Genomic DNA, 24,117 nt, shown 5'->3' on the forward strand with positions numbered 1-24,117 from the left:
CTCTTGTTTCAGTCTTACATAAAAATGTAGCAGACAGGGTTTAGAAGATTATTCATTGTATTTCTCAAAAAGTGTAACCGGATAGGCTTATCAGCGAAGCACAAACACTCAGAATCAAATGAACAATCATCAGGTCAACAGTGAACCCTGCTAGGGTTAGGGGTTTATGCCTATTGGGAACCTCTAAATTAAAAAGCTCTTACAAGGAAAATTGAAATGCTAAAATATTAGACATTTTCTACTTTCTGAATATTTGCCCAGTTAACATGTGGCTACAACAAAACCCAATCCTATCCCCAGAATGAGCCACTGGTTACCTGCCTTTGTATGACAAGGGGCCTGCAGGTGCCTCCTCATTCCTCAGGCACTGTTAGAGATCTGATGTGTGTGTGTTTTGTTTCCTTAAGCATTTCTTTGTGCGAACCATTCTCCATGTGCAAACACTTTTGGATTTTAGAAGTGCACAAGAGGCATTACGCTATCAGTGTTAGATATCAATCAGTGGTTCAGATCTCGTCCCAATAGTGAAAGTGATCAAACAGCGTAACAGTGCTTGACATCTCTCCAGTTGTTCTTCCGCCTAAAGGCCAGTTTACTTGGCCTTAATGCAAGTATGGAAGCCAAATAAACAAGAATCCCTATGAGTAACACATGTCCCTTTCATCAGGGCCTCGCTGCCAACGGGGTCTAACCATTTACAAAGGAAAGAGGAGGAGGTTGATCCGTGTTACACTACAAGTCTGTCTTCTGTAGATTATACACGGGCAAATGTGAAGGGCATGAAGCCGAGCGGTGGAAAGCTTAAATCAGAGAGGAAAAAGCGAACATAGAAAGCAATCCTCCCATGGGGGAAATGACACTTGAGTTTGTCTACATATCAAAGAAAGTTTCTGCAGAGCGCTACTGGAGCATTTTCGATTGTGTCGCTGTTTGTGTGTGTGCGCGCACGTGACTGCGGTTTGTGGCAATTGACAGGCGAGCAGATGAAAGCTCCAGAGATGGGAGCGAGTGGCTAGGACATTACTCAGCAACAACAAACAACAGCCCTCAAGATAAGGCGTCATTTGTCACCGGAGCTGCAATGACAGCAGCGTGCATTGTGTGATAAAATTAGCTAACACGATACTTCCCTTGTGTGACACTCTGAGAGTTGAGTCACGGCGGGGTGAGCCTGCAGGGGAATCTCCTTTATCTGACAAACACCTTTATGGATACAGACAGGAAGGGCTCTCAATCATGAGGAAGTGGCTCTAGAGTTTTGTAACTTTTACATACTAGGAGCTTTCCTTTGGAACGGGAAGTATCAATTCTATTTCAGTCTAAATTATTTTGATGGAACAATAATAATAATGATAATGATAATAAATGATGAAATGTAACAAACAGGAAGATAAATTAACCACTTATTTTGTGCCATTTAAAGATTTTTTTGCATGTGTAAAAAATGTTTTTCACACTTCCTTGTTTATAGTAACACTGAGAATCTGCCCAGTTTAACCACAGACCTCCACTGAGCCGCCTGACCCGAGCGACCAGCGTTCAGCTGATGCCTTGCTCAAACCCACTTCAGTACCAGCTGCTGAATGAGGACTTACTTTGCAACAGATTTTCCCAGAACTCAAATATGAAAATGGGGGATAATCCTGTTAATTTGTATTTCTACAAAAAATACGTCATAAGAAAAGCAACGGCCCCACCCAAAGCCCAGCTGCAACTGCCAGTAGGACTGCACACCGAGGCCTTTGCGCGCTATTTTTGGAGCACAGCCAACTGTGACTCTATCGCTAAATTCTGCTCACACACTCCTCAAAGCAATCTTAACAGCATAGTAAACATGTCAGGGGGTCAAAGCGAGCTGTACACGTGTCTTCAGCTCACCTCCTTTAAACACAACGCCATGGTGGCAAAGAGAAATATTGATTCAAGGCAGGCTGGACAAACATCACGCATGGGTCTGAAACACTTTTGCACCACCTGAACTTATAACTTGACAGAACTTTAATATGACACAGACTGTATCATAAAATACTGTATAGATCTGTATATATAAAATGTCATAAAATGTCCTATTTTTGACTCTATATGATGGCATAGAGAGAGAGGAACTTCTTAATATGGTCATCTCAGGCTAAGAATACCACTGATTTGCTGCTCAAGCATTCAGATTACTTTCAGAACACGAGTGGCTTAAAGGGAAAGTGGATTTAAAGGGGGATATCTAGTTTGCACCATCTAGAAAAAAGGAATTGACTTCTAAATTGATCCACCAGATTCCTATTGGCATTCTTCACCCAGCATCTGGACTGCATTGTGGTTTCATTGACTCTACACTGGACATATGTAGCCTTACAGTGTTTCAGTGAATATGTCAAAACATGCAAATGTCAAAATAAAATAAGCATTTTCACAGTGAGTGGAAACTTCAAGGCTGCTTTGGTGGAGAACTGGCGACGACAGCCATACAATCAGCTAGTTGACAATGAAGAAAAAGCATGTGTGTTCTGAACTTTCTAAAGCCCTGATGTGTGTAACTTGAAACTACAAGAGATCCAGGCAGCAGAGCAGTGATTGCAGAAATTTGTCTCGTATAGGAAATTCATCTGAGAGTGACAGACCTTACATTCTGAGGATAAAGGACTAAATTAAAAAGCTACATTTAATTTAAAATTCTGTTTTAAACTATTTTTCCTCTTAAAGGATCCCATGTCTATAACATATTTGTCATTTCTTTCAGCTCATGGTTGTGGTAAGAACTCGTCATCCAATGTTAGCATAATGACTTCATTATGACATTAATCCCCCGATGTCATACTCATCAGAATTTGTGCACAGAGCATGCGATCGGGACGGCTATAAAGTACACTTTTATGTATTCTTTTAGGACTCTTGCCCATATAAGAGATTGAGGATGGGCATTTGGAAGAATACGATGTCTTTTGGCTAATTTTCATTTTCTGTGTGTGCATTTTTTAACGTTGCTAATTTGGTGGAATGAACCTCATAAACAAGCACTTCACAATACTGACATATTTAAAATACAACGTTTTTAGATCTTGTTTAAGCTCTGAGACTGTCTCCACCACAAGCTCCTGAGAAAAATACCCAAACTTTACTTGTTCATCAACGAGCTGGCAACTTATAAAGTTAATAATGCCATGAAGTGGAGTGTCCGAGCTAACAGCTGTACACACAAATTTCCAGGGATTCTCAGCAGTATGATTTGGGCATGTTGTGCCGTGAAAACCTGGCATTTTGTGCTGAATGTTGAGTGCCATACAACAAAATACAGAAGTCTCCATTCATGTATTTTTTCAAGCTAACAAGCTATCCTATGCCACTAAGCTGGGTGCACATTGCTAGTTTTACTTTTATACTTACTAAGATTGTCAGTCTTTTATTGGTAGACACCCTATTACTATTGGTGATTCAAAGTCAGGACAACTTGGCCTCCGCTTCTTGAATTTTTGACACTTTTCGTTGTGTTTTTTCTTGAGAAGGAATACTTCATTCTGGGTGTACCATGTTGAAGCCTGACATCATTATTTGTGACACAGATGTTTGAAGTTGTGTCATCATATCGTAAAACTCTGTCATTTTTATACTGTAATTTAAAATCTCTACTGCATTGTTAAATTGCAAACCAAATGATTTTGCATACAAACATTGGGTTAGCCATACTTGACTGGACTGTATGCGCACTCTGTCATTGAGCCCACATGTAGACTGAATCAGTGCTGGAGAGCTTCCATCAACATAGAAAATGAAACATTTGGAGAACAAATTTAAGAGTCTGGCAGTCAAATGTTTTTACTGAGAGCACAACGTGGTGATAACAGTGGCATTTCATCAGACCTTGATGTTTTGGAGGGCTAAAATAAGACGCCCTAATGTCTTAGTGATTGTGCAACTGACTAGCGACATAGTGAAACAATTACAGTGTGGTCTCATGCCAAACTCCAGACCTAATGTAGGGCAAACTCTTGTATGCTTATCTTGACTCGATCCAAAAAGGGAGGGCCTGCTAAATTGTATTTACCGTCTGTTTCCAGATATGAATTCCATTTATCGTAATGAGAAAGTGTTATTTGATGCCTTCTTAAGGAATTTTCCAGAACGAGTTACTGAACAAAACAAATAGTAAATACAGATGGACCTGTTTTATCAATCTTTTACTATTTAGTTTGGGTTTTCCTTCAGTAAACATGACTGGCGTCTTGAGCTGGAGATGGGTCTTTCTACAGTTTGATCACTGTGGCATTTGTTTTTCCGGGCCCTTGATTAGAAAGTATTTTTCCTTTGCTCTGCTTCAAAGCACTAATATAAAAGCACATTGAAGTTTTAACAATCCCTGCCTGGCTCTCGTAATGATCCACATGTGGCACAGTTGTGATGTTCAACAACCAACCCATGCTCTTTCTGTGGAGAAAAGGGTGCCACATGCTGCCACTGTATTATTTTTAATCTACTTTTATAGGCTCCACATTAAAGTTCACAACAAACACTGTGAGAGGTGACGCCATATGCTGAGGTTTGGGTGCTGGGGAATGAATCATGACTGCGGCAAAAAACCATAAAGACGATGGTGAATTTGGCAGCTCCACTAATAGCCAGTGTTTTTCTTTCCAGTGCCTACTAGTTCACACCCCGGATTGTGTTTGGCCCAAATGTTGCCTATATTTGCAGTTTTTTGGACCACATTTGTTTTTTACTGCTAAGTTAGAGACTCACTGCTTCAACTCAGCCATACATCCACTTCATATGGGCCAAATGCCAGCTGTGTTGCTGGATTTGGGCAACAGAGAATTTTGGGGGCATATCTTGACCGTACAACTCTTCTCAGTGGTATAAGTAGCACAAATCTGTCTCCTGTCCATGTTCTCTCTAAACCCATTAATGCTTCTATACTTTTATGCATGTCTCAGGTAGCTAGTTAGGTTTTTCTCTGTCATCTACTCCCAGACTGGTAGCTAAAGGGTCACTCCCAGCTTTGCGGGGCATACAGTATTCATTATATCTAAAATCCATTCTGCTTTTTTCAGTGTGAGCCCGCACACCAGTGGCGCTGAGGCATGCATTCATTCCTGAGACATACTGTGTCACGAAAAACACCACTGTCCTATTTCTGTCCATCTAGCATTAGTACCATTTGACACTCCAGCAGAGCTGTGAATTTTGTATATTCCCCCATGAATTGGTGATAGCTCTTCTTCTTGTGCGGTGTTATGAGCGTCACAGCAGACAAGGAGGAACATTTACTAGAGTTAGCATGAAGATAACTTTTCAGTACACAACACAGCCTGGTAAGAAAGACAGACTGTGTTTCAAGACACATTAGATCTTAAGGGTAATGTCCTGCAAAGAAATAAAAGCACAAGTCTCTGGGTATTTTACCTGAACTCAAACCCTGCTACTAACCTGAATGCACCTGACGACTTGGTGGACGTTAAGAGACTGGCAGTGAGACTGGGCTCATAGTTTTGATAACTAGTGGAACAAATAAACTTCGATTTTGACTGACCCAACAGGTTGTGGAACACATTTTATTTACACTGTCTGCCAAACCCGGGGAGACCAAGCAATCCATAAGCTCAGTTTTTCTACCATACAAAGACTTTATTTTAAGCAAGCCTGCCGCCACAGGTCTTATTGAAACAGGGTTATGTTTCTATAGCAGTCTCCCCCCCATCAGACCGCCACTTGTCAGCTACTATTAGGGCTAGCGGTTGCCTTTGCTTACATGTGGTACCCATCACCCCAGACCACGAGGTAGTGATCGGGTTCAACTGCTACAGCTCTAGGCCCCCAGGGACACTTGGTTCAGTGAGACCTCGGATCACCTCCGGTTATATGTGCCGTGTTATGACAGGCTAATAGTGCTAGTCACTATGTGGCAGCCGAGTGAAAGAGAGAAAGTTAGACAGTGGACAAGAAGGATGAAGGTGAATGTGCATACAGATGTTGGTCTTCATAAAAAACAGAGTTTAGTGGTGCTTAAAGAAATAAAGCCCGTATGTGTTTAGAAGTTTTGATATTAATAAGATTTGGAACGTCAAGAATACCTTAAATGTCAGTGTTTGACATGTCATTGAGGATGTTCAGCGTGGTTTGAGTTTTATCTGTAACTTTTTGAAGGAAAATATTTTTCAGAGCATTTTTGGTGAACATAAGACCACAAAAACACCCAGCGAGGCCAACAAAAACCACTGTATGTAATAGGTATGAAATTTCTAGTGTTAAGACTTGAGCTAATGTGCTCCATACTTTCTCACAAATTCTTTAAAATTACAGAAAATAATTCATAAATTTTCAGGTTAGTATGGTAAGCTGTTCTGATATCCTGTCCTTATAGGAGCGTGAGAGTCACCCAAAATAAAAGTTGTGTATTATTGTTTTTTCTCCATCTGCCCCGTGGAGAAGTTCAGGGGCAATTACACCGTCTCGATTACTGTGACAAACTGCCAAAGCTAAACTTTAACCAGTCAGGACAACACACACATACACACACACACACAATTTCCCACAAGACCCATTGAACAGAATCAGCAACAGCCTGGTACATTAATGCACACCTGCACAAACAGCTTCGCTGCTGGTGAATGAGCTAGTCAGCGTATCCTAACAAAGTCATAATTTACCTTGAAATATACTAAGAAAAGCGTTTACAAATGGGTTTAACATGGCCTGATTAGCAGCACTAGCTAGTAGCTTAAAAATCTCATCCACTAATCAGTAGCAGTAACAACCAGATCACAAACACTAGACTAAACTACATGTGAGGACTAAAATAACAATGTGGATTCATAATTGATTTTGCTAGTGAGGAGGCTAGCTAAGTATGCCAGCTTGGTGCTATGTTTGACATCTAGAAAGTCATATATATCTTAAGAGTAGGAAAATGTTAGCTGATGTTAATAAAAAAAAAGCCAGTGTTAATTAGTGAAACCCTTTTCCCAAACATGAATATGAATGATGTACTGGAAAAACTAGGGTCTGCATCAGCTGCGGGTTTTAGTCATGGAGGGAGCTTCATTTGGTTTCAGCGATCAAAACCTCAGTTTATATGAGAGGGATGGAAAAAGCCTGAAATCTGATTTCTTCATAACATCAGTGATTTCTTTTCTGACGAGTTTATGATCTCTTTTGAAGTTGTATTGAAATAAACGTAAATTAAAACGCTAAAGCAGGGGATGAGCTAGCCTATAAGTGCACTTTTCAGCTAGCTAGCCTTCGCAACTAATAGTTTAAAATCAACCCATCCTGAAACTCCAACTTCACCTGATGTACACAATTGATTAAGTCATGTTCTAATTATTTCAGCTCCAGTCTGTTGAGGTACTGTGATCCCTGCTGTCTTTCAGGGACTTTGGAACTTGTGTGAAAATGTGTTGAGATTAATCAGCTTCCATAAAAAGGTTGGACACTTGTCACTTCAACTTAAACCGCACTGAAAATATATGAAAACATAAACCATGTGCAGATTTTTTCAGACTAAATACACAACTTAATGACGTGTTGATGGATAGCTCTGCAGTATCCATATATTTTACCCTTCTTGAAACATTTAGGTTAGGTCAATATTTGCTCACGTCTGTCATTACAGCTTAAGGTTCAGGCACCCAGTCTGGATGTTAATTGGCTTGCTTGTCATGTAATGGCTTTTGCATTCAATTTTCCAAAAGTTGGGATGATTTTATTAAGTGATTTCCAGTCTGTAAATGGTAAGGGACCCCATGGTTTTGGCAACCTGAACCGTCCCGTCCCCCCCCCTCACCCCTCATTCTTTGGTCCACGACGCCTATGAGTCTGCACCAGTGTAGCTCGCCTGGCCTCACAGGAAGGAAATATTACCTGGAGCGGAGCGTTAATTGGAAAGTGCCCAGATACCGTTGAGTGCTAATGAACAGCCAAAATGGCCACAGAAATGAAAAAGTAAAACATTCAGATTGAGAGCAAGGGAAGAAGAGGGGGTCAAAAACTCACTGAGGCTCTCTGTGAGCCCTCAGCCTCTGTCCGAGGCTTACGGCTACTTCCTCCTCTATAATAAGGGGTTATCCCCCTGCACAATGGAGAAATTAAAGTGTAAAACCTCGCAAGGCAAATTACAGCTTTTCCTCGGCGTTAGAGGAAGTGTCTTGATATGTAAACAATACCCCCTCTTCAGCTGAGTACCCTCTCCTTCTCTCTTTCTCTCTTCCTCTCAGTCGCCCCCCTCACCCCTTCCCCCCTTCCCTCCTTCTTTGTTCCGTGGGAATTTCAGATGGGCCAGATTCTCCCTAAGACTACAACTCTGTTGAATAAAGAGGATTTACAGTACCTTTATCGCTTAAGCATCTCAAACCTGTTTCGCCAAAGCTAACACTTAAAGAATGTGCACAGCACTCATGCAAAGAGCATAGACACAGTTTAAACTATCTGACGTTAACTAGATCTTCTCCAAAACTTCTTTTTCACACAGTTTAAATCATGTATGCATTCAAAAAGCAGTGCGTATTTTCTGCTGTGTACCTGGAAAGAAAGTGCCTCAGTCTGCACAACAATATCACACAGCCTTTCAGCAAGACAGCTTGTACCCAAGGACAAACAAAGAGCAGAGCCAAACCTCTACTAAACACAAGGTTGTCACAAAATCCACTGATTTACAAGCAACCTAAACTGAAGCAATACAAAGAAGATGCAGTTGTGAAACCAAGGGCTAAGCTAACGGACCAACAACAACACAAACGCACAGAACTGTAAAGAAGCTACCAAAGATGAGTTAATACTAGAACATAAAAATGATGTGGGATATCAACGACTGGTAACTATCCAGTTATGGAAACTTGTCTTTTACAGAACATAATAAAAAGGAAAAGATGATTGAGGCAATTTCATTTTATAATTACACAGCTTGCCCAGCAGTGCAGTTCAAACTCCTCTGTTTAATCGTGTCAATACTGTGTGCAGCACATGTTGCAGAGCTGAGCAGCCAGTATATGTGCTGTTGTTCTGGAGGAATATTGAATTCTTGCTTATAATTCCTGCAAAAACCCCAGAACATATACTAAATACTTACCACTATGAACACTTCCAAACACTACCTTATATACCATTTTTACATTTTACATAATGTTTTCCATTCATGTTTACACTTCTTTATACTTTCTTAAATTTCTTTGTTTTTCTCTTTTGCTAACAGTTAAGCATCACATACCAAGCCCAATTCTTTGACTGTGTGAATTTTCTGATTTTGACAATAAAAGTCTGGATGTCTGGATCATGGAAACAAAAAGTGCTACTTTGTAATTCTGCAGTGTTGCTAAAGTTTAGACCGGTTTAGAGTGGATGTGCTATATTTACTGAATGACCTCTTCAAAAAAAAGCCCTCTCTCTCTCTCGTTTGTTTGATTTCAAAGTGTAATGAATTTCTAAAGTTAAAGCAGGAGGAAAGAATAAAATTATCCAGTGTAAACAAATGGTCTTGGCAAATATCTGAGTCTGTGTTTGTGAGGCAGCACTGGACTCGTGACTGGTTTTCAGTTGAAGCATTGCAGTTTCTTTGTGAAATAGTTTATACAAATCTTCAGGCCCGTGCAAAGTGCGATGAAAGCGGTCAAACAGACAGACGGGATATTTTTCAGATCTGCGTCTGCCCTGAACATGTCTGTATTTGTTGCTGTCAGGGGATGACCCCAGTATCCTTTGAAGCCCAAACCAGGAATTCTCAGGCTTAGCTGACACCATCAGGGGAAATCACCTGGCAAGCAAAACACAACAAGCTTACACACTATACTAACACAAATGCCTAACACACACAGCCTTCAGCTAAATAAACGCTCATTTGCAGACTATTGATTAGATGTAGCGGGAAAAAAAGTGGGAAACTTCACTGTACAAGTGTAATTATAGCTTTGCATAAGAAAACATTATCTTTACTTGGCAGAGGTAAGTCTGGGAATATGCTTGGTATTTTCTAAGAATGTAAAAGTTGAATTTGTACAACACCATTCATGTGTTGTACATGTACCAAAGCATCCCAAGCAGCTTATAGGGCTGGACGGTATAGAAAGAAATTCTATCTTAATATTTTTAGGATGATTTACATGATGCATTTATCTCTGTACTTTCTACTAAAGCAACAAGTGAGAAGTCACAGCAGTGATTAATGTGATTTACGTTAAAGATTTACATTTAGTTGCAATGACTAAACAGTTTTCACTCAGTTGAGGATCGAGTTTCTTTCAGTATGTTACGTGTAATAAAAAGCAGAAACACAAACTAAAGCCATGGACTGCTTGGACAGAGACTCTAGACATCTATCACTGTTTTTACCTGATGTCAGACAGGAAGTGAAGCCATTATATTTACACTTCATTGCACTTTATGTAACAAGACATGTTCACTTTTATGATAACAGCTGGCTATATATGAGAGGAGATATCTCGGTGGACACACTGAGAAGCATATGAATGAATGATGAATGAAGAACATGAATGATGGTTAGTTTTGTGTCTTGAGTGTTTCAGTTCAGACCCAAATGGACCCAGTAAACACCAATGCTCACAAAGTAGAAAAGCTACTCTTTTTTTTGTCAGCAAAGTCTAAAGGCTTTACAAAGAGGGCGTTATTTTCCCCAAATGAACAAATTTCATTGACAAGTCTAAATTTTAACATTAAGTTATTATGAGAAGCGTGTTATTCAGTGATGTATTGGCACTGTGTCCCCCTCCACGCTCTTCACATAAAATGCAAAACAATAAATGAAACCACCAGCACGACTTTACTGACAAAACACTGAAAGCAGAAACATTATGGAGGATAATTTCTAACCACTTTAAAAATTGGTTGTATTTTAAAATATCTATATACTGCTTAGTCCTTGCTGCTTGTGTTGCCTTGGGAAGATACTTTTCTACTTTTTCCATCAATTTTAAGTTCATGTGCAACTTAGTAGTGGTCATTTCTTTAGGTTCTCTGAGTTTGCCAAATGAGATTGAATATCTAGTGAGTCTCAGGTTGCATTCCTAATCTGCACAGCTGCCTCGCTGGTGTGTAGTGTATTCAGAAACCCAATAAACAATACAATGGCAGCTTAGCTAAGATCTGTTTGCTATACATATGAACACTAAGGCAATTCAAGCGTAAAGTGATAGGTTAACAGACCAAAAGCAGGGACGTGTCATGTTAGGATGAGTCAAAATGAGGAGAATTTACGATTCAGATCTCAGACATCCTGTTTCTAGAAACAGGGTGGATGCTTTTAGCCAGGAATACCACTCAATCATGTGTTGCTACCCAGCTGTTAGAACGACTGACTTTATTCCTGCATTTTTCTTGCAGCTGGATGATGAATGACATTACAAATTAGTTTTCCATATGGCAGCATTTTGTTTGCTTTTTTTCTTTTCGAAGGGCCATGACAACCATCCAGGGGCCTCATGACAGGCTTAGCTGTGATTACAGAGCGGTGTAACTAATAGAAACAAAGTCCTGAAGAATTTTCTCACAAAGAAGAAGAGGATGTAGCAAATGGATACTTATAGCTGGTAGAATACATTTCCAAATTATAGCAATTTTTTTTGTTTGTTTGTTTTAATCCTGGAGTAAAGAAGGCGACATAAAGAACTGTACAGGAAAACCAGTCCCCAACTGGAATTTATCTTCTATTCTACATATGAAAAAATTGAATGAGATTCAGCTTATTGCCTTTTTTGTTTCATATGACAAGACACCTCAAATGTTATGATAGCAGGTGGCTATATATGATTCCATATGATATATGGTGATATATCAGTGGAGTGATCTTACAGAAGTAGGTGGGCAATTGGGAAACTTTTGCTTTTTTCCCCTGTGTGGGATGAAAAGATGGAGCTCATGGCTCAAGTTGAGACTTGTTTCACTTAGCTTAGCTTAGCTTAAAAACAGAAGGTAGTGAGGAACTGGGGATATATTTTTAAGTGTATCCTAGCTTGGATGGAAAAATATGGAAAAAGATTTACTCCTCAACTGGTTGGTGAATGCAGGACATTTCTTGCTGTTACTAGATGAAACTGTTTGCAAAGAGGAATACAGCACTACACCAGTCCCCTGTAGTTTGTATGTAAGATGCCGACTGGATGAAAACTCTCAACAACTATTTGCCAAACAACAAGCTGTGAGGAGAGTAGCTCAAACCAAAAATGGAGATCCTTTGGCTTGAGAGAAAAAGTTGTGCCTTTTGAGACAGCTAATGGGCTGGTTTCATGACTTGGGCATTACTTATATCCTTTGCATGTAATGTAATTACAAGATACTCTGTTTTTTTTATGTAATTAGAAAAATATGAAAGTCATTAAATTAATAACACTGTGTTAAATCTATGCTGTGGCCTCACAGACACCTCCCCAAAAATGTGCATGTGTACCTCAACAGCTGTCTGTTTGGTAGTAATATACAGTGTAAAGACAATCCCCATCCACTTCTCACTAGAGTTGAAAACTTCATCAATTAAAAACTAATTCTGCCAATAATTCTCTTAAGGTTTAAGGTTTAGTGCACAAGTTTCCCTTTTTATTTAATAAAATAAAATGGGACTACTACTTCCAGGCCCAGAAGTAAGAAATTGTTTATATGGTATATAGCTTTAGAAACTTGTCTTTATTCTGAACTTTGAATCCCACACACAGTGAATATTCATCAGTGAAAATATTTTTTTTAATGAAAATTGTATCCACTCTTGACTCAGATATCTACTTATTTTGCTGGTTGCCCAAACGAGGCCACTGGGGGCGGCCGGACTCATGGCTGGATGCTCCGTCTGGAGGAAGATTTCTCCCTCCTGGGGATGTGACTACGAAAAATAATGTAAAAGTTTATTTTTTCATAAATGTTTATGGAATTCCTCCGCCTCCGCTGCAAACCCAGCTGCTGCTGACAGGGCAGGATGGTCTGAGATTGTTTCCATCCATGACCGTTTTATTTAAAAGTTTGAACCAAAGGCTGGCAGGTGATGTGTATGAACAAGTGTGACTGTTCCCCAGAGCTGTGGGTGATTAGGCTAATTGCTAAATGCTACCAGAGGCGAGAGACTGAGGTGTTGAAACCTTATAGCTGTAATTAAAAGAACCAGTATGTCTCCCAGGAGGAATTTCACTGATGGTAAAAATCAATTTCCTCCTCTTGCTTTCAGCTACAACACAATTACACCAGGCATTAATTTTAAAGACACCTTTTGTCCAGCGGCTTACTGTGGCTGGCACATACCTTATCTGTTGGGCGGCCGGAGTCGAGGGGGTCTTGTGTGAAACATTTGAGAACATTATCCCCAGAGAGCTGTATGTGGATGCAGACGTTCTGAGGTCCTATATTCTCTTAACCACAGACATGCTTGTCTCATCATGGGTCAGTGGGCTTTCTTCCCCCTTAATCCTTTTCCTCCAGCAGTGTTTCTACGAGGGCGGACCACAGCTGTGCCTGCAGTCAAGGGGGAGGTTAGGGGATAAGAACCGGAAGAGCCTGACCACAAACTGTCCGCCCCGAGACCAACTCAGCCATATGAACTGGGCCTGTTTATATAAGCACCTCCCGCCTGTGTTTACAGCTAGCACACATTTTTGTTTTACCACGTCTAAACTCCTCGGACGTTTATTTGGCTTCACTTGAACTGTGAGTGTTAGGGCTACATTAGCGGATGAAAGTAGCCGAGGCTGGCAGACTGCGAACTCTAGTCTGACGGATACTGGGGACTACGCTGGGGCGGAGAGGTCGAAAAGCGCAGTCGCTGACTTTCAACAAGTTCTTTGATAACATGGAGCATCTTCCCATGGCAAAAAAAAAAAAAAAAAAGCGGTTGCTTGAGCCGACACCTTAGAGAAGAGTTATAGGCACCTTCTTGGGCTGATTTCCATCAGTCCACAAACAAAACAGGCAGGAAGTGTCTGAGAGGTGGGGGCATGGATTACACTCTGCATGCTGGGAAAGGGCTTTCTGCTTAAGAGAGGATGAAGCACAAAAAGAAAAAGGGAAGTGCAAGGAAGGGACTTGAAGGATAGGGAGAGAAAGCTGGTTGACGGGGTGTTGGCTAATCCCCTAAAGCATCCATATATTGCCTCCACCTCCTCTCCCGCTACTTGTAAACTGCGAGGAATGTAGCATGTTGTCTTTGGTGCTTGTGCGTGTAGACGCCTCTGGTACAGAGAGATTTATATCCACAGACATTGCCCAAAGCATACCACATTGCTTTTTTAATTCTGGAGGCTTTGAAGCAGAGGCGGAGCTCCAAAGAAACAACCAGTATCAGAATTGTCCTCTCATTTGAGCCTGATTTATGTTTCCTAACCACATTAGAGAGCTGCCAAAGGCTGTTAGCCCTCCATTGAGTTGGCATACAATAGATTCAGAAAATACAGTGTTAACATTGGGCTGTTTAATATTTTTCTCTACGGCTGTCTTCTAAGCAATCTGTAAAATAAACATTTGTCTTGTGATATTCTTTTTCAAAAAGTAGTAGAAAGTAGAAAGAAATGTCTCTGTGGTGCTTTGAGCTCGTTAGGAATTCCTCTGAACTCCTTGGTTGGACTCAAGTTGGGGTTTCTTTGCTATAAACATAAAAAAGAATACTGGGAATGTATTCATAATTCAGTTTTACATAAAATACCCAAATGTTTGATTATATACCATACATTAGACTGGAAACCCTTGTAGCCAATTGATCCCCGTCTCTGGAGGACAGCCACACCATTGCTTCTTATTGCCTCCTCTTGTACTTATTTTGTAGGCCAGCCACTCTGTGATGAGAACTGCCTCTAATAACTAATGATAAAGGCTTCAGCAAAAGCTCAGGGATCAGAAATGAGTGTTTTTGGCTACAGCACAGCAATCAGCAAGGCCAAAAAACAAAACAAGATGTCCTCCTTCTGCTTTCACTTAGCATATCTAATCTTTGAATTCTGTCTTAGCCAGCCAGAGGCCTAAAGTGAAACACTAGATAAGACACAGAGGCAGACATAGACATCAGGATTACTTAACTGTTCATAAGAGCCACATGAATTAACTTAAGCGCCCAGTAAGTAGTCAACTGTTCAAGTATTGTAAGAATGCTAGCTGGTGGGAAGATGTGAATATGAGATGCGATCAAAAAAGCTACTGAAAAAATCAAAAGATAAACCAAATTTAAATTTGGCTGATCACCAGCTCAAGATCATCTTCACACCAACCTCTGGACCCTTTTCAGTGTGGTTGCTATGTTTAGATCGCTTCACAGAAGTCATTTTATGACCTCTGCAAATTTTTATTTTTCGAAACAACATAGTCTAAAGCTCTGCTAACAGTCTCAACTTAGGGGATGAATTCATGGCTCAAAATGTTGCAATCCACTTGTCACACATTGCTTTGAAGCTTACACCTAGGAGCTTCTGGACATTCCAACATCTTCATTGCCTAGGTAACCCTCTAATGTGTTTACCATGAGATCATATCATATTATCAATGACTTGAACTGAAAATTGGCAAAATAGATTTTGACTAGCTTCTTTCTGAAGATGCTTCATGTCCATGTCCATGTGTAAAAAGACAAATTCAGTGTTTCCAGCCTGAGCTTGCGCAGACTTAAGACAGGTTCTTAACCTAATATTTCTTTAATACACACTTTCTAATGTGCCTTGAAAGATTCTAAGTGATGTTAAATTCAGTTTAAATGCTTTATGTCATTTCACGTGAAGCACACAGTGCTAGTGTTTTTGACCTCTGCAGACAATCAGATCACTTGTTTTGATGTTGAACTGACATCAGTCTGTTTACTTGAAAAATATACATTTTTTAAATTTCATCTATTTCCATTGCACTTTTGGTAAAGTAGCATCAGAAGTCTTGAATTTAACTTGTTTCTGCCTGTAGTCACTTGGTTGAAACACATACTGGAGCTATCAGGTATGAAATCTAAACAGGTATAAGCCGATCCTGCAGACGACGAAGCTATAAATCTGGAAATAAAAGCTGTAAATTGAAAGTCTTTCCGGGACAGAAACAATATCGGCATCTCTTGAAGTCATTCTTGGAGGACAGCAGTGAGTTCCTGATAGTGTGCTGCTATAGACCCTGACAGGAAAATAAACACTGGGACTTGGTCAATAGGCCTTCCTGTAAGCTTGTTGCTTGCAAGTCTTCTCAAGTATCAGGGAAGGCATTATTGATATGTTACAAAATGTTACTGTAAATGACAACTGATAAGAGTCGATTTCCTCTCCTCAGTGGGGATATATACTGTTAAAAATGAAACCCGTGACATGTTTGGTGGCTTTCAGACCCAGGGGAGGTGGGTTTTTTTGTTTGTGTAGCCATGTAATTCGATCTACAGCACCTCTTTAAACAGGACACATAACATAAGGTTGAATTTTTACTGCCAACTTAACTTGCCTCCTTCAAAGAATAATTCAGGAAGAATTGTGAGGAACTGCATTTTTCTTTTTTTAGTTGAGTACTTCAGGCATCACAAGATGAATTCTGTGATTCTTTCAACCAAGGTGGAGGGCCAAGGAGTTGAACCCCAAGGGGGGCACAGGGGTATAGCATGAATGGAGTCATCCCTGCATAACTCTGGCCAGTGAGTGCCCCCACCCCCTCCTCCACCTCTGAACTGTTCGGTGGAACCACAGCAGTGTAAGAGCCTCATTTAGGAGCACAGAAAGAAAAGCAGAAATCTCTTTCTCAGGAAGATTAGTGGCTGTCCCTTTGGTGTAGCCCTGTGGACGGGGAGGGATGGGGGGAGGTCTATTTTTCTCGGGGACATTTTTCTCTGCCAGGGAGGGCCGTGACCCACTCCAGAGCACCATCCAGAGAAAGGCCCCGTGCATAAGGCAGAGACCTCAGCAGAGACCCTCAGACTCAAGTTCTGAGACTCACCCAATGATAACCATGATTAACACCCCGTTCCTTATCGCAAATCCACCCTCCACTCCCAGAAAGACTAATTATACTACACACCATGTCTTCATCCATCTATGCTACGCTTTCGGTACCTTTATGTGTAAAACAGCTTATCACATGGGTGGTAACCTCTATGGTACTACAGCTGTACCCTTGTGGAGACCAGAAACCAGTCTTGAACCTTTGGTGACAATTTTGATCTTTAATGTCAAGATACAAAGATCTTGACATTAAAGATCTTTGTATCTTCTAGTTTCTGAAACTGTGTTCAGCATAGGGCTAAAAAGCAAGAGATTCACCTGCTGACAGGTACCTGATTCAGAATGAAATTTTCTTAGTCCAATAAAATGGACTCAAATTTAGTAATCAGATAATTCCAGCATCTTCATGAGATTATTCCAGGAAAACGTGGCAGCGTATTGAAAATCTTTAAGATGCAGAGTAAAAGTAATATTTTACCCTATTTCACTTTGTATTCAGGGTCTCTTGCATTTTAAATCTAGAAGAAAAGTTGCTGATGCAATTTGTTTTCTGCTTATTGTAATATATGATCCATTTTTAGCCTTCAGAAAGTTACTCATAGTTACCCTAATAAAAGGCCCCAAGGAGTTACATTCAAATACCCGTAGGAACAGAAACAGACATTTTTTGGATTTCTGTTTCAGAGATATTTCGAGTTAGAGTAGTAAGACTTATTTCTGATCTATTTTCATGAGGAAAGACTGGAAGAAGTGATTTAATGCTTTTGCAGTAAGGGCTCTCGAAAGTGAGGTCATTTTTCTCCTATTGGCACTCTCCTTAGATACATCAGTGCTGAGAATAACTATCTGTGGACATTACGTTTTATATGCTAAGGATCATCGATCTTTGCAAAGGCTTCACGAGCCTCTGGCAAATTCTAAGAAAGATGAAGACAACACTGTGGTTAGGCAGAAATAATCAGCATTACCCAGCTTGTCTGCTCCACTGGCCTCGTACAGTCAACATAAAAATGAGCGATGATGGAAAAATTCTCTCTGGCAAACTTTTTCTGAATATAACGGGCGTCGTAAAACAACTCTGGCAGGTCTGTGTTTGAAACCGTCACTCTTCGTCAGTCGAGGTCAGAGGAGAGTAGCACATCTGAGCGCATGTACACTTTGGTGCAAAGTGGGGAGGGGGGTGTATCAATCACAGGTTTCCCTTTGAAATTGTGAGGTGTTTTACAGTCCTGGAAGTGGGCACCTAATCTGAACACATGTTATTCTGACATGCTGAAGCACTCATAAATCCCTGGGCCTGGGAATCAGGTTGCGGGAGGCGAGCCTGTGGAAGCACGCCCTGCATCGAGACAGATGCAGGCTGTCACACAGAATGTGGGTGCCCATTTAAAACCATTAACAAGACCCTGAGAAACAAGTCTGATTCTTATCATATGGACTCAATCTGATCTGGGCGTTTGTGCCAGCATTCCCCTTTCCCTTTATCCTCATCCTACTTCTTCTTTCCCCTTGGATCCTAACACACTCTCTTTATTAGAAACCAGACACAAACTTCCATTATGTTTCCACACTCAGAGACACAGACAAGTTCAACAAGGCAATGCAAGTCTCCGTGAAACACAAGCAAAGTGATGAGATTCGTGACCAGCTGACAGAAGGGATTATGGAGAACAAGCTGTTCACGGGTTGTTTCTCCTTGAGTTACACTATTCCATTGTGGAGTTATATTTTCAAAAATAACCTCACTGCATATGGACTATACAGGGAACCATTTGGTGTCACCGTTAAAGCTCAGAGTAATCATCCTTTTTCAACTTGCAGGGACACTGTTTGTCCTTTATTTATCCAGGTAAAAAATCTCATTGAGATTAAAAATCTAATTTTCAAGAGAGACCTGGCATCGTGGCAACAAAAGTCAAAATACACATACCACATAAGTATATAACATTTAAAACAAATACAATATCCCATACCAACATGTGTAAAATATACAATAACAGATCAAATTATGAGTACATTAAAAACAATCACACTGAGTAAAAGAGTTATTCTCTCGTTCCTTTAAGGCAGACTTAAACTCTCCCAAGGTAACCAATTCTGATAATTGGTTTTAAAGCGAAACAAGGCTCCTAAACAGTCTGAAGGCTGATAAACCTGCGACTTATCACAACAAGAAACCTGTAGCTCTTTTAAAATTGAACTATTATCCTTGTGCATCCAATAGTGTCACAGGCAGTGAGTGAAGCTACTCACTCTAAAACACAACATGTGCTGTCATGGTATTGTGGAAGACTGGCAGCATTTTATGTCCTGCGATGAGACCACATCGGTAATTTTTCTTTAAAAAGCATTTCCATTTTTCCTAAGAGGAAGAAATTCTTTAAGAAGAGTGGATCTAAACCTAAACCTAAACCTTACACCCACTCGGTCAATGGAAAACCATCTGGGGTTAGGATTAGGAGTAGGACGCGGGTACTTTTAAATGTAGTTTGAGTACTTAAAAATTCAATTTCAAATACGAGTAAGCAGAACAAACAAGGCCTTAAGTTTACCAGTACAAAACTACTTGATGTATTCACAATCGTCCTATATTTTTTGTTTGAATCTGCATACTAATATAAGAAACGAAAAGGAGGCATAATCCAAATTGAAAGCAAAAGCCTTAAAACTATCTAATGACATACTAATGTCCTACTTTAAAGGTTCCCCTGTGTGACAAAGTGAGCTTTGTGATGGCAGGGCATCAGGCACTTCATTAAACAGTAAAACAACTTGAATTCGCTGCAGTGGCCTCTCACTTGATGCCAGAGCATCTTTCTGAGGGGGTTCAGTGTCCACCAGCCGGCGTTAGTAATTTATAACACTTGTACCTCAGAGGCCCCAACAAGGTCCTCCAACCTCGTTATGATGAGTTTTCATCACACACTCACTAATGAAAACACGAGCTCTCATCTTTTAATTATGAGACGGAGTCTTGGACACCCAGCACCCTCACTGTTACCTCACAAGCACAAATAACCCCTGATGGTTGCAGCCTGCTGCTTTTCAATGGGGCAAGGTTATGAAAATTCAACCCCCACAGCCTCCGTGACACACAATGGTCACAACTGTGTAAACGACTGAATAATTCATGTTATGGCAAGTGCAATATTTTCTTATCGCTGGTTTGAAAAACTTTTGGACCCTTTGTGGAGGTGCCAGAGAGGACGCATTGAAACGCCCTAGTTTCTCATCACGCATCCCTAAACAATTAATGCTCATGGCTCCTCTCGTGGCAGGCCACCAAGCCCATCATTAAGCAGAAATAGCGCTAACGCCACAATGTCATACGACATCTTGTTAGCATTTCAAAGGTGCTTCCCTCCTCCCTCCTCTTTATCCACGGCCTCTGATACACCATGTCGTCCACTGCTGTGCCAGCCTTTTTTAGTAATTCATGAAATTTACACTCGGGAGGTGAGAACAAGGTCTTTCGACCTCATTATAACATTTTTTCATCACTCATTCTCTGACATCTCTGAAACACGCAGCCCCCATCTTTGAGCATTTTCATGTGCCACCCAACTATTAGTGAGCAGCAGTTCACTGCAGTGCAGAGTGCAGAAACCTAAAGACAAAGGTCCAGATTCTGGTGTTTGAAGGCGCCAAAGAGAAGCTGATTTTTTTTTAACAAATTACTTTGACAAGTATAATCTCAAAGCTCTAATCTGTCATGTCTTCTGCTGTACTTCCACCTTACAATGAGGAAAGAGCAAACGGATACGGATGTACCTCTGGTCAGAGTGGTGGGCGAGGGTTTCTTCGGGAGTTCTGAGAAGCTGCTTCCATCCAGACCAGAACTCTTACACTCCTTCTTGTCAGTTGCTGTTGGAGCTGAAGTTTCCATGCTGCTCTTCAATTTCTGTCACAAGCTGCAGAGGCAAGACACACATAAGAACATAAGGTCAAAAAACTGATCAAGGAAAACATCATGTGGTGAAGGAAGTACTGCGCTGAACTCAAAGTCCTGCAAAAGCAAAAACAGCGTAATAATAATAATAATGATACAGAACAGTCAGACAGTTGTATTAATGTATTGTAGTAATGTATTAGTGTTCTGTCATTCTGGGAAATCAACTCAAAAAAACAATTTTCTTGCATTGAAAAATATTTAAACATTGTCCTTTTCTTCTAACGAGCAAAAAAGATTCTCATCATTCTCACATCTAGCGCACCAGTTCTCAAACTTTTTCTTGCACGCCCCACTTCAGAAACTCAAACTAATTCCCACTTTACAGTCCACATTTATCTTCAATTATTAACATGAACAGTAACAAAAAAATAAAAGCAAAGAACAAAAAACTGACCCCTTACAGTGGGTCAAATACCCCAACAGAGGGGCCCACCCCACAGTTTGAGAACCACTAGACTAACAATAACAGAGCTAAGTTTAACAAAGCACAAATGTTTCCATTCACAAGCCAAACAAATTTCAACAATCTTTAAGCTACAAAATAGAATTTAAGTTGGAAAAAGACCCAACATTAAAATCTGGAGATTGTAGACTTGCACAGTTGGGCTTTCAGGAAGCCAAACATTAAATAAGTAAATTACTCTCAGTAATTACTGCTGACATAACCGACGGCACAGGAAGCAAGAGAGGTGGGGTTTTTTTCATATTGAACTAACAAAAACTGTCTTGCTATAGTGTGTTTGTAGCATATCTCCATAGGTGTGCATATGTGTTTATTGGGCCAGTGTAACCGAAAAGCCTTGAACACACCCACACCCACACACACACCCTCAGGTTTCTCAGTTTGATGTAATGAGTTCATGGAGCCCCTTCTGTTCCAATTGTAAATGTGAGTGGCCCTCAGCGCTGAGGTTTTAGCCTCACGCACTGTGTCAATACCTCCTCATGTCTGTGTGAAAGGCTCGATGACTTGGCAACCTGCCACTTGTTTGACTTGGTGGGACCTACAAGATCATCCTCTGCTGAGAGCAAATAAGACCCAGTCGCTCCATCCACCTCCCACACCAGCCCCCCACCACCGGGCTGGCCTAGAAGGGAAAAGTCATTCTCCGCGCTCTGGCTAGCTTGTGGTCGTTGCTTTTCCACATGGTTTCAGACACTGGTGAGAAAACGTTTGTCACAATGCTGAAAAGACAAGAGAATGAACAACTGCATGTAATCACAGGCGGGTGTTGGGTCTGCAGGTTTCTGTCCTCTCCTCACACCTGTTTGCAGCTAGCTGATTAAAACAACCTCAGATCTTATAAACCAAATGTGTTTATGACCTAATGTGTGCCCAAAGAACACAAACAACATCCAGAGGATATTAATTGTTGCTTATATACAAGAAACAAATGTGATTTTTGGCTGCAAAGAAACCACAAAATAATTCAGTTATACACAACAACACTCCGCTCACTTTGTGTTAGGGAGGGTCACCCGATCCATCCCAAACTATAAGCTTTTTTAGAAAGCTTATATCTTAAAGTTTGAAGTCTAATCTTAAAAGCAGAGAGGGTGTCTGTCTTCTGAATCCAAACTGGGAGCTGGTTCAACAGAAGAGAGGCCTGATAGCTGAAGTCTCTAACTCCCATTCTACTTTTAGAATCTCAAGGAACCACAACTAAGCCAGTGCTCTGTTGGGATTATATGATACTGTGAGGTCTTCAAGATAAGATGGGGCCTAATCAAGAGGAGAAGTATTTTAAAATTCAATTCTGGATTTTAAATTGCGCCAAAAAAGAGACGTTAATATAGAAGAAAACGGATCTCTCTTTCTAGTCCCAGTTAGTCGTCTCATAGTGTATTTTGGATCGACTGAAGGCTTTTCAGGGAGCTGATGATAATAAATTACATTAGTGGAGCCTAGACGTTGTAACATATTAAAACACGGGATGGTGTGACACCAGGTAAATACACAATTAGGAATGTGGAGAATGATACTGTCATTCAAATGGAAACCTAATTGTTCAGTGATTCCTGCCAGGCAAACGTGTGAAGCGTTGTTTTCGGTTTCATGTGGATTTCCAACATGTCATGCTTTATTGTGAGGTGTGCGTACTAGCAGCCATGTCTGTTGCCCTTCGGAGGTGCCAGTCGCCTGTCAGTGAGCCAATGTAAGCCGATTAGAGGTGGGCGACTAACAGGTTTAGGCTACATCTGTTTCTTTTTTTCTGCTGCCAAAAATGTCGTTGAGCTCGCCAGCGAGCCATCTCGTCTCTGAGAAGTCCGTCACTCTGACATCACCTTAGTGATAGAATCTAATTTGCTCTTTCATGGGCCTTTATCGTGTTTAGACTTGGCCAAAAAGCCGACTAGTTTTTGGTGGTGATCCCTGTTGGCTCGGATAAGATGTGCCCATGAACAGACCAGAGCTCGGAGCAACCGTGTTCGCCTTTCAAGCAGCCTGACTGAGAATCCTCCCCTTAACATTGCCGCCTGATGAACATCTGGCATCGCATTAATGGCCGTTTCCATGCTTTTACAGCAAGCCAACTATTTGGTTTCCAGTTGCCTCTGAACCTCGAGCCAATACTCAGATTAAGAGGGGTTTGGGGGTGCAAACACCTTTAAAGGTCGTTTACCAAGAAATAAAAAAAAAATGAATAAATAAAAAAACAGGTGCAAAAACTGTCAATAACTGCAAAATTTGAGCACATTTTTGAAAAAGTGGCCCCAACTTCACCCTCACTCATCCTTCCTTAATACCTTGGAGCTGTTACATTACACCCTCCACCCCCCTTAACCAATCTCTCCCTACAGGCAAGACCCTGTTGCCCCCGATGACAGGGGAGCCCAGTTCTGACGGGCTGGTACAGGTGTCAGGAACTAAGCGGACAGATGGCAGGGGCCAAAGGCGAACAAACAACAAGGGTGCACTTCTTTACTCATCTTCTGGTTGGCTGGGCAGCCTGTCGCAGGATGAGCAGGGTCCCCCCCCATCCACCCTCTGGTGTCATGTGACCACAGGCTCAGAGACTTCAGAGGGCAGAGCAGGCATCTGATTGAGTCTTCTTTTTTTATGTTACACCTGAGCAGAACCCAGGCTTTTAAATTTATCTGGTCTCTTACAGGAGACCAGATAACACTGGAGGCGATGTTCTACAGAACTCAAAATTCTGATGATCGAGTGATTTCTAGGAAGTGCAGAGCTAAAAACACCACAGCAATGTCAGTCTAACAACAAAATCCCAAAACAAGACTTGCGCAGATTGCAGTTCTAAATGATTTATTTTGTTCATCTGAATGCAAAGCTGCTTTTCTTTG

The 24,117-nt window shown here is 40.8% G+C and overlaps 1 protein-coding gene across 1 annotated transcript in view; it reads right to left on the reverse strand.

Moving 5' to 3' along the window:
* The window catches only part of gli2a (GLI family zinc finger 2a), an 80,809-nt gene that overhangs the window by 42,889 nt on the left and 13,803 nt on the right, over positions 1–24,117 (reverse strand). The window contains exon 2 of the mRNA XM_085135557.1: positions 20,631–20,770. Coding sequence (XP_084991683.1) covers positions 20,631–20,745 — 115 coding nt within the window. The 5' untranslated portion in view covers positions 20,746–20,770. The remainder of the gene's footprint in view (positions 1–20,630; positions 20,771–24,117) is intronic.

The sequence above is a fragment of the Neolamprologus multifasciatus genome, chromosome 16 (assembly GCF_963576455.1).
Source record: "Neolamprologus multifasciatus chromosome 16, fNeoMul1.2, whole genome shotgun sequence".
Classification (NCBI taxonomy): Eukaryota; Metazoa; Chordata; class Actinopteri; order Cichliformes; family Cichlidae; genus Neolamprologus; species Neolamprologus multifasciatus.